Source organism: Nothoprocta perdicaria, unplaced genomic scaffold (genome assembly GCF_003342845.1).
Source record: "Nothoprocta perdicaria isolate Ctin4 unplaced genomic scaffold, notPer1 scaffold_141, whole genome shotgun sequence".
Lineage (NCBI taxonomy): Eukaryota > Metazoa > Chordata > Aves > Tinamiformes > Tinamidae > Nothoprocta > Nothoprocta perdicaria.
The window spans coordinates 1,224,869-1,244,253 of record NW_020454550.1 but is presented as its reverse complement, the minus strand read 5'-3'; the positions used below and the strand labels follow the sequence as shown (position 1 = coordinate 1,244,253).

At 40.8% G+C, this 19,385-nt stretch overlaps 1 protein-coding gene across 1 annotated transcript; it reads left to right on the top strand.

Annotated features, from left to right (window-relative positions):
• Nucleotides 1-14: 14 nt before the first annotated feature.
• LOC112943158 (elongin-A-like) lies at nucleotides 15-17,165 on the top strand. Its single transcript, XM_026034292.1, has 12 exons — nucleotides 15-31; nucleotides 1,689-1,852; nucleotides 6,229-6,285; nucleotides 8,081-8,193; nucleotides 9,284-9,974; nucleotides 11,489-11,588; nucleotides 12,400-12,564; nucleotides 12,888-12,985; nucleotides 13,546-13,726; nucleotides 14,129-14,252; nucleotides 16,771-16,889; nucleotides 17,020-17,165. Exons 2-12 carry the CDS (start codon nucleotides 1,748-1,750, stop codon nucleotides 17,079-17,081), a joined length of 1,815 nt encoding a protein of 604 aa, XP_025890077.1. The 5' UTR covers nucleotides 15-31; nucleotides 1,689-1,747; the 3' UTR covers nucleotides 17,082-17,165.
• Nucleotides 17,166-19,385: the final 2,220 nt, after the last annotated feature.

The following is a 19,385-nucleotide window of genomic DNA, read 5'->3' as shown; positions in this document are numbered from 1 at the left end:
GCGTCTGGCCCGCGCGCGGGAGCCCGCCGAGGTAGCGGCGGCCGCGGGCTCCGCGTGTGGAGAACGGGCGAGCGTGCGCGGGGAGCGGGTGCTCGCCTCGCCTCGCCTCGCCTCGCCTCGCCTTGCCGCGGTGCTGCTGCCCCTTAGTTCTGGGTGATGGGAGCTGCTCAGGGTTTTAATTTTTTTTTTTTTTTTTTCCTGAGTTGAGCTGGTTTGTTGCCAGCACATGCTTTAATGGAGCGCTGGTTCCTCCTCCTGGCCTCGACAGGCCCTCACCAAGGTGCTCCGTGAAGCCACCTCAGAAACTAGGCTGTGGTCGCAGGTCTTGGCTTTGTTTGCCCTTTGGTTGTGACCTGGAGGGGGTCAGGGGTGTTAGGTAGCTGGTCGCTTCTCAAGATTTTCCACATGGATAAATGCTGAAAACTTTTAAATAGGCAACAAATCCTGCGCAGTATCATGAGGCAATGSAAAGGGCTGATAAAAGTAGAATATTCCTGCATCTGAACCGCGCTCTGCGCAGCAGGCACTGCTGGTTGTGGGAGAGGTCTCGTCACCCTCACTGCAAATACAAGTAGYAGCTGCTGAGGTGCTAATCTCTAAGTCCTTAAAAGCTTTCTGTCGTGACATAGGTGTTCTTGTTTGCTTTTGATGCACAGCAGAAAGTGGGACCTAGCAGCTCTTGCGTGTTATCCTGAGGTGCTACAACTTGATACGACTTTGTGAAGGTGTTCAGAGGCAGAGTTTGGTTTAATATTCACAGTAATTAGTACTTAATAAACTTGAAAAGCTTACTTATTGCACTCATATAATGATGTTCTTCTAAGTAGATGTACATACACTTAGTTTTCTATGCCAATAACGCTTTTTTTCTTGAAGGTCAACATTGTAGCCTATAGTTGTGCTAAATGCAAATATTTCTCAACCGGTGCTTTTTCAGATGGCTGAGTTTGCAGTTCAGCTAAACTAAAAGCTGCTTTTGTAGTACGGAAATGACTGGACTTTAGTGCTTGGAATTGACGTGAATGCTCTTCTGAACCAAAATAATAATAAAAAAGTCCTGAAAAGGAATAGAGGGAAACAGTTCTAGTGGTAACTGTAAGTGAACTCAAAACAGCAAATTTTAAACACATCCTATTGAGAAGTGAAAATGCAAGTTCTGTGTCGGAGATCTGGCCCTGGAAGGGGTGCTGCACAGATTGGGACTATTGGTGGTGCTGCAGCACTGCTGTTCTCCCTGGGCAGGCTGAGTCTAGCAAAAGAGAAATAGCTACAGAAAACAAGGGAAAGGGAGAAACTGGTAGTTGTAAATTGGCAGATGAGAAATGCACTGTTAATAAAAGGTAAATCTAGTAATAAAAGCACTCTGTGGTGCTTGCATTTGAAGACCATAAGAAACATTTTAAACACTTGTGTTACAGTTATATATTACAGGCCTGTATGTTGGTAAGTGTTGATGTTGTATATTTTTGCTCCCTACTTAGAATAATTTTTGTCTAATCCTGTTACTTTATTCATAATTACTAAATACTTYCTGACAGTAACTAGGGAGGATGCAAGGTATCAGTTGTTCATGTTGAAGGGGTCTTATTACATAATAAGAATCTTATGGTTTGGTAGCTGCTGCATGGAATTTTCAGAGAATTGACCAAAGAATAAACATAATCAATGAATTATTTAATGAATTTCAGGATATTTGTGGSCTTGCAGAACTGGAAGAATGCCGTAGCGACAGCGTTTGTTCAGGCAAATGAAGCGATCCATGTCACCGCTGTTGAAGCGATGCGTTGTGCAGCTGCACAATTGTGCAGATGAGATAACTGGTGTAGAATGGTATCGTGGCCCTCGCTACTCGGTGAGACTCCGTGTAGCTATTCTTGCCAAATTCATCTTATTTTGCATTCAGCTGTCAGCAACTGTCATAAGCAGACTTAAGTCATACATCTATATGATGCTGATTACAGCAGCAGTGTATGGGCCTGATGCAATATACAGAATGGGCTTAAAATACACTCACCAAAAATATTTGAGAATCCCTGAAGAATGTTTCCAGAAGGAGATCATGTATCTGTTCCTGATATGATGATGTTACTGAAGTCTTTCTTCATTTAGAAGAAAGCAAATGTTGTAGGAACTGTTGCAAATACCACGGTTATTTGTGTCAAATGAAGAGGACTCTTCTAGAAAACAACCTTGATCATGTGGTACTCATTGCAACAACATGCATTTTAACACGGCTCAGTGGAAAGTCACAGCTAGGAGCYGTGAATATAGGTCACTCAGGACTGGAGACTGTATTTTGGAAAGCATTGACTCAGAAAATGATTTGGAGCCCTGATGTGTTACCATTTAAGCATGAAATTGCAGTGCAATGTAGTGGCTCATGGAATAAATGCTGGCTTTGGGTAGCTTAGCAGGGCGATGTTATTACTACTATGTGGTATTAGAGGGACAATTACAGGAATATTATGCCTTGTTCAGAGGACTGTTTTTTAAAGCAAACAATGTTGACAGGCTAGAAATTTTTTTTTCTTTTTTTTTTCTTTTTTTCTTCTCTCCTCTGACAGCTACAGAGTGATTATGGTTCTGACCAGCATAACTTACTGAAGCCAAAGAACTTGCTTGGTCGGTTTGACCTTACTGGTCAAGAGGTAAAGGACATGATCAGCCCTGTGCTCCATAAGATGTTTGAAAGGAGAAGACTTCTTTGTTTGGTAGAAAGAAATAATGAGATTCATTAGCTGAAAATAAATCAAAAGGATTTTTTTTTAGGGAAACCAGAAGATGATTTTTCTGCTAGGAGCTTGTACGAGACTCAAGGAGAGGCAGCAGTAACAGTAGAGCAGTGAACCCAAACCTGGGGCCCTGGYGTCTGTTGATCCGTGACTCTGAGTCTGCACTTGGCAAATCTCTCTGCTTAAAGGCTTCTTGTGCCCCATCATTGCTCTTGTGCTCTGTTCTCCAATGTGCTCCYGAGTCCTCTGTGGTGCCAGAGCAGCACCTGCACCCAGCTTGACCGTGCGACTCCATGTCTGCCACCTCTTTACCTTGTGTGGAGAYCTTGAGGTGTCTTGACTTGAATGCAGTTTATGGGCAAAATAACAGTTCTAAAGATTTTGAATCCTCTTCTAGAAAGAAGAAATTTATTTAGGAATTGCACAGAAAAGCTCAGGATTCAGAGGTAGCTTAAGGCCTTCAGGGTTTGGTAGTCCTTTCCATTTACTCTGTGTTTCCAATAGAGTGTAGTTGATAGCACTGTGTAAGATGAAATAGTCTCACAACCAGAAAGGCAGTGGAGGTTTGTGTGTATGTGGAAAGACTTGAGGAAAAATTATTGGCTACAGAAGAACAGAGTGGACTGCAACTTCCATGCTAAAAGAAAGCTTGAGCGAGGCCCCTTAGCCATCAATCTCCRTGCTCTTTTTAAAAACCTGCTGATAGACTTTGTATAAATTACTTTTTTTTGCCTCAGTTCATTCAATAGACGATGCATCATATGAATATCCTGAAGGAAAAATCTTTAGAAGCTCAGGTTTCACAAGGAGCTTTGTTTCAGTGAAAAGCTTTACTGTGTCCTGTATTTCACAGTACACCTCTTTGCCTTTACCAGATTCTGGTAGGTATTGGAGCTTGGTGTTTGACCTTAAAAATAAATCTTTTCCAGTCCTTGACAGAGAAATCAAACTTAGGTTGGAAATTTCTGAATTATTATTCAAGTTTGCCACAAATTAACTTGAACCGAGTTTCCTAATTGTATCTGTGAGTGTGGTTTCTAAATGCCAAGTGCTCTGACAGCAGTAATTCTTGCTGACGGGCTGGATACTGGCGTTTACGTTTCCCATGGACAGTACCGAGCAGACGGGGCTCAATCCCGTGGCGCTCCCATACGTGCACAGCTACGGAGCACGCTGCGGGCTGTGGTGTTCCCTGCTCTTCRGAGGTCAGGCTTCCTTTTCTTAAAAGGAGTGTCATAGGGCCTAATTAATTTTCAAGCTCACTTCTAATGAAAACCTCTTGCTTGTCTTAATTTGCTGAATGTAATGTATTTCTTAAGTAAAGCAAAGCAAATAGTGTATTCTTTGACTTWACAAATTCAGAAAGCTTTGAATGCTTTGAATTCAGAAAGCATTAAAATGTGTTGACTTGTCATCTGGATACTTTTGTAATTTAGCCTTTTTTGAAGTTRTATGAGTAGTTATTGCCTGGTACCAGAGTCTGCTTTAGAGATTCTTCTGAAATGAACTTAGCTCTGTAAATCARTTTATTAGAGGAAAGGAGGGAAAAAAGGAGAGAGAAAAACAAAAGAGAAAATTCCCAAATCTCCTGTTCTCCTTGTAGCTTGATCAAAACATATCTTTAAATATTATTCCATGTGTAGGGATGTCCCAGAGGGCTCGGGGGTGGCTGCCTGTGGTTTGTACTGCTTGAGTATCCAGTCATCCTCCATGGCAAATTATTCCCTTTTGACTATAAAATAAATATGAATATGGATGTAGCTTTTGCAATTGAATAAAAAATAAAACTGATGCTGATAGCTTAGTTTCTAACACGACTAACATTTTTGGCAAATGTCTTCTTACTTTTCTAAACATGATGGCTTCTTTCTAATGGGAGTTGTATAGGAAAAGGTCTTCAGGTTATGACATGTAGTCTGGGTCTGTGGAGTGGCAGGTACAAGTTAAATATTAAGCCTGTATTGTACTCGGGAGGAAGAGTAGATCTATTGAGATGCAAAATAGGTTTTAACTTGTCTATATATTGTTTTATTGGTCAGACAATACCTTGTTTTCAAACAGGAGATCAGTGGACCTTCACACTGTCTTTGTGCTGTGTCCAGAGCTTTGCTGAGGAAGGTGTTTTCTCTGTCGTAGCAACTTTGTCAGTTTGTAGTTAGCACGCAAGAAAGTGGGGTTTCGGATAAAACATCTGGTCCCGAGTGAATGCCTTACTGTTCTAACTTTTCTCATGTTTTCCCAGGCTGCAAAATACTTCTCCTGTATTTCTTTAGACCGCAGAAATGCTGTTGCAGGGTGAATGATTTACAGGAAGAGCTGCCTGCCAGAAGTGTAGGTGGAATCCCACATCTTGCCCTGACTGCRTATCCCTGAGTGCACTGGGCTCTGCTTTTAATCTGTTATAGGGACTTAGTGAAATTTAGAGCAGTAATGGGGAAAAAATAAATGGCCCCGTAATGCTGTTTGTCAATAGTTCCTTGCTGCTCAGTTATTTTTATACATCTTGCACCTTCTACAGCACTATCTCGAGCCAAATCCAATATAATGAGAGAGTTAATGTGTTACTTAAGTTACAATAGGCGTTATAGCTTAAGAAAAACAAACAGAAAAAAATTTGGGTAATTTTTTTTTACTTCCTGGCAAGCCTCATTCACTTCATTCAGAAGTGGTAATGATCTGAAGAATTAGTGTCCCACAACTTGTTAAAGCCCTAAGAGATGCTTTTTCTTTACACATTAATTCTGTCATGTACATAGGAGCTGAGAGAAGAAATTTGAAAGATGAGGGGGAATTGCTTGCGTGCAGTCGCCTGAGAAATTCCTGTGTTGTATAATGCCACGTTTCCAGAGAAATCTGTACTCTAGTTATAAATAAGACTTCTTTTTTGTAATTACAAAAAGCTTTTCGCTGGAATTTGAGCTGTTGTGTATTAGGAAAAAAACACTATTCTGATGTGTGTCTCTCTCTGTTATTCACTCTTGGAGTGAAAYAAAGTAGCTGCTCTGCCTTGATTTGTTTTTGTTAATGTGCAAACAGTGTTTTAGGACTTTAGCTCCTATTTTTGATTAGTGACTTTTCCGAGGTTGCTTTGTCCCTTCTTGGATGGGAATCCTCATACCTGAGGATGGGAGGGATTGGGAGTCTTGCTGCTTTTAAATGGTGCGTAATGTCACTTTGGGAGCAGTTCTGTGCCCAACAGGGGTTGCTGCTAAGCCAGGTTGGAGCCTTGTACCCAGTCTGTGTTATGGGGTGTGACATCTCTGTAGTCTCTGCTATTATGGARATCTGGGTAATGTAGAACTGGTTTGAATTCCAGCCCTGATTTCCAGCACTACCGTTAAATGCAGGGAAGGAATGCCTACGTTTTTCCCAAATTACTGGATGTTACTCAACCTCTGAGTGTTTGGATTAAACAGATGTGAATGTGGATGAAAAAAAGAAAAAGGGTAAAACTTAGGAATATTTGTTCCAAAAAATATCTAATGTTTCCTTCCAGATTATAAAAGCACTCAAGGGTCTACAGGATTTGGATATAACACTGGACATCCTAATGGTAAGTGGTGAGTGATCAGTTAACTCTTTCTTAGTGTAAAGTCCTAGATTCTGCAGTCCCAGAAGCAGTGAGAACTGCTGCATTTTGCAATTCTGACTCTYAGAAGGGTTCACTTTAGAGAGCTCTCTATAAGGAACCATGGAGCCTTTTCCAAAAGGCAGCTGGAAGCTGGGCACACAGCTTGGCAAATGCAGCAYCTGCAGTGGTAGTGAACAGGGATCCAGACGTGGGGAACACATTGCTCCTCAAGGTTGATTCTTCTGGCATTTGAGTCAATGTGAAAGGCAAAACAAGTACAGATTATCCATTTAGGTCAGTGACTAAGTCTTCTGTCTGTATCAGCAGGTCAAAAATAGTTTTTTATCTAAAGAGCAGGCATCCTGAATTATACACTGACTATATATGACTTGTTGGGTCAAGGTATACCTTGCCCAAGGTGTACGTTATCAAATCTTGTATTAAAAATCCTTGCACTTGTCTGGGAAGCATTTTTGTTGTGGGAAATGTGCGTATCTTAGGATGAAGCAAAATAGCATTTCTGGTTCTTCAGGGAGGAAGAGAAAAATGCGTCAACCAAAGAATTGTGGCCAGCTAACTCTGGCAATGGCATTAATCTGCCTAATCTCAGCTTTATGAGAATCTAGCGATGCTTGCATGCTTTTATTGGAGAATGAGGTAATTTTGTATGGCAATTAGTTGTGTAAATGGCAGATAATTAACGTTCCCAGCAGATTTGCATGTTATGATGTGACAGACTGATGGAAGCTCTCAAGTGAGGTACAGGGAAGACATGCTTAGTAGCTGAGAATTTCACATTATTTTCATTCATTTTTAGGAACATAAATTGACTCTCTTACATGAATAGCTTTAGGAAGCCCTCCCACCAGTGTTCTTGCATCTATTTCAAAGACAGCCAGGTGTTCCTGAAACTACATGGAAGCCAAATCTCCTTTAAGTGAAAATATTTATTCACAGCCCTAAAGAGCTCACAAGAATCTTGCACTGCTTGGCAAGAACATGAATGRGTGGCTGTTGACTTACTGAATTCCTGGAGTTGTAGGTGTCTTGAAGGGGAGAGTTTGAATCAGATACTTACAGGTTAAAGGTTTTTCTTGTGTTTTCTTTTTTTAAACAAAAGAAAAGATTGGCCTGTGATATTTTTGTACCTGTGAAGTTTGTAGGACACAGCTTAGTAGAACAAGGCTTAAAGACATCAGGATAATGTGAAAATAATAGAGCTGAGGAGAGCAGAAGATGAATGTGACAAGTTTTAAGTGTCAAGGTTTTCTCTATGGCTGAAACTGTTCTATCATGAGAGCCCCATTTCTCTGACCCTCTCACCATGCTGACCCTGGATGCATTTTATAGACAATACAGCCAGCGTAGATGCTCTCCAACTTGTTAAACCAGTCCGTTCAAGCTCCCTTTAGGCCTATGCAGGTATAATCTAWATCAGTGCAAATGCTTCAGCACCATGTATTTTCAAGCCCTGCTTTTGTGAACCTGAACATTCAAGACAAATGAAATTACAGAAATATATACATTTAGTTGAGGGGAAATAGCTTTGTATTTTTAGAAATTGCAACTGCATTTTGTGCTGAATAGGTTCATTTTATATGCATACATATGTGTGTATCTTTAATTCTGTTTGTTTGAAGCAGAGACTGTAATCCTATTCAGCTGCATTAAGCCTTCCCCGGCTACTAGATGAATATTGTTGGTAGCTGTTTAAGAGCTTTATTTGGGGTATTTGTCATGATTTGTTCCCCTATCTTTCTTCTACTGTTTTCAATAGGAAACTGGTATAGGCAAAACAGTTAACAGTTTCAGGAAACATGCCACTGCTGGGAAGGTGGCTAAATCCCTGGTAAACCAATGGAAAAAACTTATTCCTCCAGAAAGTGAAAGGTAGGTGTGAGCTTACTTTATGTCCCTCCTTCACCCTCTCCTTAATTTTATTGTCTTATAGTTTTCCAAGTTGTGTTTTGTAAAGTGTTTGCAGTGGCAACTGTGTGTTACATTCATTTTATGCATTTGTTGTATGATGTGAATCTTTACCTTGAGTTGTTTTCCAGCACTTGGAGTATTCAGTATGGGTCAGTTACCAGTCAGCACTCAGACTTTACCTGCTTATAAAACCAGTGCCCTTAAGTTTTTTAGGGCTGTATTTTTGTTCTGGCAATGAGATGGTGGTTAAATGAGGCAGGTCTCTAGTGATTTACTTGTATATGGGTCTTGGGTAATATTTCTGTTGATTGTGGAGGGCTTTCCATATTGCACTGAACAGATGAGATTTCATCTCATAATGAAACAGCCACCACTGCTATCATCCTTCTTTGAGTCTCCTTCTCTGGAGGTCTTCCAGACCCACCTGGATGCCACCCTGTGCTCTGGGTGTCCCTGCTGGAGCAGGGGGTTGGACTGGGTGATCTCTAGAGGTCCCTTCCACCCTCAGCCTTTCTGTGATGCTGTGATCAGGCTGAATTTGCTCTAGATGTTTGCAGTGCTCTTGATGGCGAGGCAGTTGAGCTAAGGAGGGTGGGGATTAGATTAACCTCAGAAGTGCACAGTAAAGCCCAAGGTGCCCAAATAACAGGAAAGTACAATTCCAGGACCTGTGATAAGCAAAGTGTAGCGCCTGACACACAACCTGGATCACCTGCACAGCACTCTAACTTCCATGCCTTTTAGCCATTTCATGTATTATTTCAGTTATAAATTATGAAGGAAACCTTGTGTAAAAACAGTGGAGCAAGGCAGAGTTCAAGATTTTGAACAAATAATACTATGTTGGATATTTCTGCTTTTGATTTTTATTTCTCCCCGCCCCTTTTTAGCAGGGAGCATCCAAGTACAGTAAGAGCACAAGAGATAAAGATCCCTGCCACATTCGTTTAATGCTCTTAGTTTGACTAATGTAGCTGAAAAGACTGATTCTTCTTCAAGAAGTAACGCTCAGGTTTAACAAGGGGTCTCTTTTCTTGCTTTTTGTATTTAGTAGTCACAGAGGCAAAAAACAAAATACTGAAAAAGAAAAGCAGGAGACAAAATCTTCCATTTCCAAGGAGAATAAACCTTCAGAGAAGTCCAAAGCATCTGTACAGGCCTCCAAAAGCTCTCCTGTTTCTGAAAAGCTGAAGAAGGAGCATTCTTCTATGGAAAACAAGCACAGAAGTAGAGATTCTGAGTCTCACAAGGCATGTTATAGTAAAGAAGGTGGCAGCAGTGGGTCTAAGCATGCTGCCCGTGGTGCCAATGCTAAAGCTAAAAACAGTAGCTTTAAAGAAAGAACCTCCACAGACAGCAAAAAACTTTCAGAGAAACAAAATTCTGTTGTAGTAGCCAATAAAGACTTATCCCASCTGAAGGAAAGGACTAGTAAAGGTGCTTCCAAGCAGAAAAATCCTGAACCTGTGGAGAAACTGAACCCAAAACCTGCCACCAGAAACAAAGCTGAGTTATCCAGTGATGAGGAATTTGAGCCCCCTACTATGTCCTTTGAATCCTATCTCACTTATGATCAGGTTACAAGTAAAAGAAAGAGGAAGGCTTCCTCAGGTAAACAGCCAAAGAAGCCCAGCGAGCAGAAGAGTAACTCATTAGCACAAAGCACTTCAAAATATCCAGGTGCAAAAGCAGAAGGTGGACAGCGATCTGAGGATGATCCCTCGGAAATTCCCAATAAAAAGGTAGGCTGCTGCATAGTTGGGCTGATAGCAAATAAACTGCAGACAAATACGCTGGCTCTTCTTCTGTTTTCAATTAAATACAACTGTATTTGTTTCCAGCAACAGATGGTTCTGACATTCGTGCTGCATGGTGATTGCTAATAMTTACAGATAACTGGGGACAAAAATAATTACTGCAAACCAGCAGTATGTTGTATTTGTCATGTCTATTAAAATGATTTGGGATATGACAGATATTATGTACTGCTGTTCTGCAGGAATTGTTTTTGTCCCCAGTTATCTGTAATAAGCTGGTCAATATGAGCTAAACTGCTTTTTACTTATCAAGTGCTTAGGAATGGAATAGAAGTTTTCCATTATTTGACTAGTTTGGTTTGTGAATATAGCAGCCGTTTGGCTGTACAGTACCAGGATTTTCAGATATGGGATTTTGGCAGTCGGTGATAATGTCTGTCATGGAAGGGGGAAAAGAAACAGATTGGTTTTCTTTTAATGTGCTGAACTAAAGCACAGTGTTGCTTTATATATATAAAATATATATAATATATAWTATATGTAATAATATATATGTGTGTATGTATATACATTAAAAACATGCACAAGCTTTTTAAGTGAAGTATCCTAGAAGCTCAAGTGGCTTCTCTGAACTGAGACAGATCTAAGCACATTTAAATTTCAAWTAGAATTATCTTGAATATATTTTATCCTTACCATGGTGTGATAATTTCATGCTCTRTTTATTGTGGAACATGTAAAATAGGCCTGTCCCAAATTGAGAAATATTAACGTAGAGCTTAACTCAATTTTAGCATAAACTGAATAAATGATATCTTAGATGAGTAATCAGGATTTTTTTTCTAAGGACACAGAAATGAATTTCAGGGAGATACTGTCCAAAATGTACGTGTGCTTGCCTTAAATTGGGCATTGAGTGTCTTCCAGTTTATCTTGCACATAGTGCTGASCATCTGCAGTGACCTGTGCTTATCACACTCCCTAATCCTAAATTGTTTTTTTYGTAAGAGGAACAGTTGATAGTTCTGTGGAGTGTAACACAAAATAGAAGACCTGTGAGAAATGGGTATAAAGCTGTTTACCAACAACCTCCCCATCTTTTGTGGCATCTTGCCTGCCTTTCCTGCCTGTAAACATTTAACTGTTTTGTCGTCTTTCAATGTTGTCTTCTTCCCTGCATACCTGTAACCTCTGTGTAAAGCTGCAATGGTTTAGCTGGAAGCCTGTTAGCTGCTGAGCACATCTGTTCTTTAGTCCCCTCTTGGGACTAAAGGATTGTGGATTGTGGATGTCCCACAAAGTTCCCTTGTGATGTGGCTTTAAGTGGGGAATGAAAGGATGCACTGAAAAGTAATCCAGTGAGTAAATATTAGTGTAGAAAAGCAGTAATTCTGGTTATCCTAGGTAACTTTTTTGATTTGCTTATGTATTGTAGTATATTTTAAGCCTCAGTAAACTCAAATTTGGAATGTTCAAGTGAYGTTTCCTTCACTGTACAGGCCAAGGTGGCATCCCTCCAGGATCTTCTTAATACTCCACTGCCTAAGTTTCTGCCAGACATCTCAGTCTCTTCTCCCCCATATGCTCCTGAGTTTAAGGGTAAGTAGTATGCAAGACTAGTTAAATACTAAACACAGTGCTGTTTTTTTACAGCTTTATCCTCTTTCCCAAAATATATATAATCTCATTTTATCGTTACAAAGGAATAACTGTCCTTCACATGCTGCTCCCATGTAGATATTCTGAATCTCAAGGAAATTAAAAAGGCTGCTTCTTATCATCTGCTAAATCTGGAAATGCTTTGCAAGGTTACCAAAGGTGTAGGCAAGGTACCATTCTACAGGCTCCTTCCAGCTTTGCTTCTCTCTGTATCTTGTGGCAGAGGTAACACTAGCAGAAATTTGCTTAGGTAAAAGTTCTACAGGAAGCTTCAAGCCTAGCTTCAGCGTAGGGATGTTATTGGCATCCTTATATGTAGGTGCCCAAGTGATTCCACCTGCAGCTTTGGAGAGGTTGCAATGGTTTGACACCACTCCACTCTTGAGRGAATCACTGCAGTCCAACTGCAGGCTTCTCTAGGATAACTTGGTAACAGCAGTAACATGCTGGTAGCTAAGGGTCCAGTCTAGATGTTAGTCCCACTTGTGTAGCTCCGAATTAACTTGCATAAGGCTGGCTTGGTAGATAGTTTCTTTGTGCTTTAGGTACTGTCTTGCTGTTAGAAAATGATGAAGGAACTTCTGTAAATTATATGTAAAAGCCCAGAACTGATTCAGTAACCTCATATTCCACGGAAAGCTAATGTGCATGTGTCACACCAGCTGTGTTTCTCAAAGCTAAAAATATAAAGCATTTTAAAGTGTTCAGATATAAGAAGCCCTGTCTGATATTTTGCTTGTAACTTCTCTAGCACCTGTTGTAGGAACCCCCCAGCAAGTCAGTGAGGCCGTTCAATTCACGGGACGGAGACTGAACTCTAAAATGCAAGTTTACTCTGGCTCTAAAACAGTGTGTCTCTCAAAGATGCTCACGCTGTATGAACAGTGCATCCGCGTGCTTCAAAATAATATTGACTGTGAGTACTTTAATAAGGGCTTTGACAGGTTGTGCCTGAGTGGTCATGAATTTGTTTATTCCCCTGGATCCATAGAGATGGAGAAATAAATATCAGTATGGTGGGGCAATAGCAATTTAAGGAGGCTTTCTCCTTCATCAGATATCACTGCTAGTCAGCATGTAATTGCTGACTTAAAAGCCTTTTTTATCCCGTGACTTCAGAACACACGTTCTGCTGTGTGTTTGCTAAAATAAAACTGCCTTTCTATTATCCTTAAAGCGTTAGCTAAGTGGTTTTACCCACTGAATAAAGCAGGATGCTGAAATTGCTGTCCTTTGTAGCTCTGCATGAAGTAGGGGGTGTGCCCTTTGAAATCCTCGAGCCTGTGCTAACACGGTGCACACCAGAGCAGCTGTTTCGTATAGAGGAGAGTAATCCGGTAACTTGCCCATGTTGCACTGAGGGCAGCACCAAGCACCTTTTTGTTTTGTCTGCCTCCTTTGCACCTCTCCGTTGCACRTGGAGAACCACTTTGTTTTCAAATAAACTGTTCAGGCCGCAAAGCATGCAAATCAGGAGACAGTTTTGGGTGAGATGTCATGCATGTGGTRGATCTCCTCTCAACCACAGTGTTAGGGCGTCAGTTCTGCAGTGTCTTTCAGCACTGAGGCTCTGAGCATGTGATGCCCCTTTTGCTGGTCACCTTCTGGGAGCTGCTGTGACCTGGACCTATCCCAGAACCCAGTCTAGCCTGTTAAGGTGGCTCATGACCCTGGGTACTGAAGTCTCCTCTTTGTAACTACTCAGCTCCTAGGCTGCRGTCAGCACCTCTGCATGGCATCACTGTCGTCCTTGTGGGTGTATAGCTGGGAGCCAACATGTGCTGTAGTTCTTTTCTGCACCTGGGTGGGTGGGCTTTGTCTATGGGGCAAGTGCTTCTGAGACTATTACTTCTAAATCTTTGATTCTTTTTTTTAAATATCTTGTGTTCAAACAAAGACTTTCACAGAAGAGTCAGATCACTTATGGAAGAGACATTGTCAGAGAGATTTTAAGAATGAGAGCCTCCTGGAATATGAATCTTGGCGTGAGATGTACTTGAGGCTCTTCAACCAAAGAGAAGAAAAGCTGAAGATGCTTACGAAAAACATCCTCTCTGCTCAGTCTGAGAAACCCAAAGGTATAATCTGTGGGCGCCTCTTCAGTTTTCAAAACCCAGTCTTTTCTGCTATTTTTGGTGCTTACTATATGGGATTTAGTGCTTTGTTTCACTAGAAACAATGCTGTAAYTGTAGGAGGAATCATTGTGCGAGCATGTTGGGTTTTTTATTTAAATTTTCCACACAGAATAAAAGCATGCACTAACACAACGCATTAATGCACACAGCATACTGTAGACACATCTGAGCTCGTTGGTTTGGGATTCTGAGGATTCTGTATTGCACTCTTAAATTGTTGMTATAGTAAATACCCAGACTAGTTASTACAAGGTYTGTATACAAAATTGCCACTTTTCAGTTACTACTTTAGTAGTAGATTCTGTTTTTTTCTGAATGAAAACCATGCTGCTGTTCTGTGCTAGGCCGTCAAGTGAAGATGGCTTACATGAACAGTGCAGCAAAGCCACCCAGGAACGTTCGCCGGCAGCAAGAAATCCATGGGACAGCAGGATCCGTCACTCAGCTTCATCCCCTGGAGAAGCACAAGTAAGTGTTGGCTCTGGTGCTTTTAACTTAAGATTGTGTGACTCAGTGAGCACAAAAGCTTGCTGGCAGCTTGTTTGTGAGGTGAGTAGGGAGTAGCTCTCTCTACTGCTTTTTGTTTGTTTGTTTTTAGTGGTTAGAAAGACAAGAAACTAATTTGCCTTTTTGTCTTGCATGCTTTTCTGTATGTTGTAATCTTACTTCTCAATTGCTGGTGCTGAATTCATCCTTCCAGAGTGATTTCCAGGTCATGTTAATGCCATTCTAGAGGCACTTCAGCTTTCATGTTCTATATTTATAATGCTGASTAGTAGTCTTGCCTGCTCTCCTGATTTTATAAAATCTCCATGAGCTGTCCAGAGCTGGACTTTTAATGTATTTCATGATGAGTTTCTGTTTTGGCAGCTTGATGGAGAGTCTGGAATAGTCAGTAGCGATAGTCAACACTTAACCGTTGAAGAAAACCTGATTCCTCAAATGTTTCCCTCAAATACACAACAAGTATATGTTTCCCTTCTGACAGATTACGTCAGGATAGTTCAACAGTAAGGGGATCTAAAGCTGATTCTGAGATTTATCCTACAGTCCCCTACAGACATAACCAAATCTGTATCTGATGATGGCCTCCACAGTAAAGCATCAGCTTTTGCTCTCCCATCCTTCCCTTCCCCCTATGCAGTGAAGAGTACTGTTCATTACTGTTGGCATAGGTGCCCTCAGCAGAGAGGGAAAGGGGCAGTTTGGTTTAGCTTATGCTGTGGGTTGATGGGTCCACGTGCCAGCAGCTGGACCAGAAGAGTTGTGGGGAGCGTGTGACCTGCCTCCATATGGGCATTTTAAGCTGTGGTCACTCCTTCTGCCACATCTGCTGCTGAGCATGGTGCCCTGCCACCTTTACCCCATAGCCTGTGGTGGTTCTCATGTTGATATAACCACTCTGCAGCTTAGCTCAGCTGAAATGGTGCCTTCTGGAGAGAATGAACTAGGCTGGCTGAACCTTGAATTGATTTAGGGAATTGCAGGCTGGCAAATGTGTGAGCTGACAGCTGGGAATGAGGAAGATGAAACTTGTTATCCTAAAAATGATGCAAGAACGACTATGGCTGGAAATGTCACCAAAGTCACCTTAAGGAGCTTCTGTCTTCACCCTGCAGGGCCTGTAGCTGTGCTGAGTAATTGCTCATGTGCACCYTACTACAAACTAGATAAACTAGAACTGACCTGGCTTTACTGGGGGGAAGACAAAGCCTTGGAAAGTGTACTCAAGAAGAATCTGCCTATTTCAGGAACTTGACTTACAGTCTAACAGCCTTCCTTATTGGATGGGATGAGGGGGTTATAAGTGGGGTGGGTTAAGTGAGGGTAAGTTATAAGTGGGTTATAAGGGCGGGAATGAGAGCCTGCACATAAAAACTTCTTGAAATCAACTTTTACACCTTGGTTTGTATAGCAACACTGTTAGGTGATCAAGTTAGGAGGCTTCTTTCCAGGTTATTGCTATTACCAGTAAAAATATTTCACAAAGGCAATAGCTCAATATACTTMATGCTAGTCTTCTGCTCTCAGTTGTCTTTTGGGAGGGCATCTCTTTGCACCATCTGTCAGTTTTGCAGGTTGTAAATAGCTGAATTCATCTATCATGCTGGTTTCACAGGAGCAAAAAAAAAAAAGGCCTGGGACACGGGCAGATTCCTAGCTGCAGTGGGTAGTTGTATTTGCAGATCAGAACGCAGCTATGTGTGTTTATCCAGCATGTGTTAACTGAGTGCAAATGTTAGGGACTGATTCTGAGGTGCATGAGGCTGTCCTGGTCAGTAGGGTGATACTGAGACAGTTAATGCTATGTTCCTAATTATAAAAAACACAAACTCATTGTGCAAATTTGTCCTTGAGGGGTAAATGACTTAAAATAGCTATTAATTAGCTTCTGTATTTTCATGTGGGAAGGAAAGTGTGTGGGGGATGAATTGGATTCTTTGTATTGGCTTCTAYGGCTCATGTGGATTAATTTCAGTCTAAAAACATGTTCTGGAGAATATGAAAGTGGGTTTTGGTCAGTGGTGACAATATTGCCGTAAAAGAAAAGCTTCCCCTCTGCATTGTGGACTGACTCTTTTGGCAGATAGCTTCCTCAGCTGTCAATTCAGCTGTGTTCAAAAAGCAACATAAACATGCAAAGAAGAAACACGGGTCATGAGAGAATCCCTTATGAATCACAGTGGTATTGCCAAGCAATTTGTTGGCTTGTCACAAATTCTGATCATCTAGTTTAAGACATGAAACTCATCAAATTTAATAAAAGGAATATTGTGGAAAAAAAGGACTAACTGACCTTATGCTCTGATTCTAAATGTACCACTGATCACGAGACAGACATGATAGAAGTTTACTGTCCTCAGTGTATTCATAAAGTCTCAAACTTTTGTGATAAATAACTTGTTTTTTTTTATAATGAGCTAGAGCACAAATCATGGTTTGATACAGAGAGCTAACTTTCCCCCCTACTTTCATATCTTAAAAGAACAAGGATTCCAGAAATCAGAGACAGAAATAGCACTTCATCAAATCCCAGCTCTACTGCCAACACTGGAAACTCCAGCTCAAGYGGAGTGACTCAGGATGGGAAGAAGACTGTAAAAAGTAAATTAATTTCTTAATATTATCAAATGTAATAACTCACTGATTATTAAAGTATGTGTAATGCTTATGTTAATGTCATCATAAGTCACTCGGCTATAATCCTGAGTTGTTGTTGTTCTTGTTGTTGAAGGAATTGCGCCAATTATGAGGAAGACTTTGAAAGCATTGAAGAGTAGAGCTGGGCGACGGTAAAACGAGGTTATGTATTTGAAGCTTATGTAAATACTYGTATCATGTTACAACTCAAGAAATTTAACTAGTTAATACAAATCTCTTTCAATTTGTCTGGGTTAAAAATAGTTATCAATTCAGGAGCAAGCAGTTTGCAATAAAAATCACTTCTCTTCCCCTGACTCCTTTCATATTTCTGCTTTCTTCTGATTCRCAAATGAACAAAACTGAATTGAAATGTGGTCAGTACAGACTAGTGGCAAATGATTTGGTGTAGGCTTGTACAGATGCTGTCTTCCTYGGTTCATGTTCCTATTGCGTAAGTTTCTGATGGAAGCACTTAAGCTTTAGTGCAATAACTAAATAACAGTGACTAAAAACAGCCCTGTCATTGTGTGGTACCAGCTAAAGGCACCAAGTTCATTGTGTCAGAGATGCAATGTTTTGGGGATAACCAGAACCCAAGAATGTCATCACCATGATTTTATGATCATCTTGAAGGCATCATACAGACCTCAGAATAATCCCTTTAAAGCTGGAAACAGCTTTAAAGCTGGTGCTGTACTGTGGTTTGTTGCTTGGAGTCTGCTGTGAAAAGGCCCAGCTCAAAACTTAAGAATGGACTCTTCGTATTTAAAGTAAAAACCTATCAAGTCTGGAATAGCTGTCCTTTTCAAGAGGTGGTGGCTGCTGCAATTTGAGATTAGTCCGAGTGGGCCTTCTTTTAGAAATAAGAACTTCTCTAGTTGCTTCATCAAAAATGGTTTCCTTGCTTCTGCTTCAAGGTGTGACTTCTGCAGAGAGGTACTTCTTCTATATGCTGCCCTTGAGTAGATTTTTTTTCTACTTCTGTAGGACTCTGAAATTCTCCTGAAGCACAGGTGTGATCATCATGAYGTCAGCAGGTGGTTTCTCTTAAGAGATCCATGAATCTCTTCTATGTCCTGTGGAYTTAAAAGTGAACTCAAATAGTACTGCTACAGAATCTGGCTCTTAGCAGCCAGACTTAGTCATTTGTACATAACAGCTTGTGCAAACACTCAGTGTTTGAGGAATTTATRAGGAATTTGGGAAGTTATCAGGTATGCTACTGTGTTTTGGTTTATTTGGGGAAGGGGAGCAGGGGGACAGATTTCCTTGTGGATTATGGTCATCTTAAAAAGAGAGATGAGAACAGGCATGATGATGTAGAAATTTCAGATGGAGCTTTTTCTGTCTGTGATCCAAACTTGGCACTGGCTAGTAAGGATGGTGTAGTATCTGTCATTTAGGTCTGCAAATGAGCTAGAGAAAGCAGCTGTTCTAGCACTCGAGCTGCTGTGGTGTGTGCTCTTGGAGACTGAAAGGTAAATGAAGGACTGAGGAAGCTAAGAGATATAATCTGCAAATAATAGTTGCATCCTGTGCATCAGAGTCGGAGAGATCTCTGAGTATCTGCCACTGGAGACCTCTGGYAACTATGAAGAAATGTCTTGCCTGGCCTTTCCTCTGACCATGTACACTGCTTCTGGGATGGGCCTTTCCTAATCTGCTCAAATTGCTGGCCCTGGATGGTGAGTTGGTTTCACAGCCTTCAAAAAAGGCAACATAGCACCCAATATAGCATGGAATAAAGCAGTATTGGACAGGTAGCCTCTTATTGCAAGGAAGGGCAGCAGTCATCTATAGCTACAATACTGGGCCAACTAGAGAGCTAGATGTTTTCCAAAGCTACCAGTAAATGAGCATCTAGCTATTTTATTAAATAGTGTGATAATGTGAGGTATCTTTTTGCCTTGTTGGCTTTTGATGACAAATGGCAAAARAGAAAACTTCTTTCAAGAAAAGATGAAGCACAAGCCAGGGCTGCACACAAAGCCTTCTCAGGTCAGATGAGGATGAACAAGGAGTGGATTTTTCTCAGCTGAAGTAACAAAGGGACCAATTCTGCAATTCAGTTTCTTCAGTTCTAGCAAACAAAACTAAGCTTGAGCAACAGGAAAAGAAGTGTCTTAAAGACATAGTTATGGAAGGTTATCATYCCTATTGGGGTGACTTTATTTTTCTTACAAATGCCTTAGTTTTTAGCATTTAAAGATAATATTCCATTTCTGTTGAAATAGTGTTGAAAACTTTCTAAAACATTTACCTTTATGTGTAATAATCTTTGGAAGTGTCATTTCTGTGCATATTTTAGACAGGGAATTGTGTTTTTTATCACATAACTTGTGGAGATTGGAGATGCAAAKTAACAAAGCATGAAGAACAGGTATTTCCAAGTGATCAAACAAATGCATCAACCTCAGAAGATTTCTGAAGAGACAAGTTCTGCAGATGGTCGTGCAA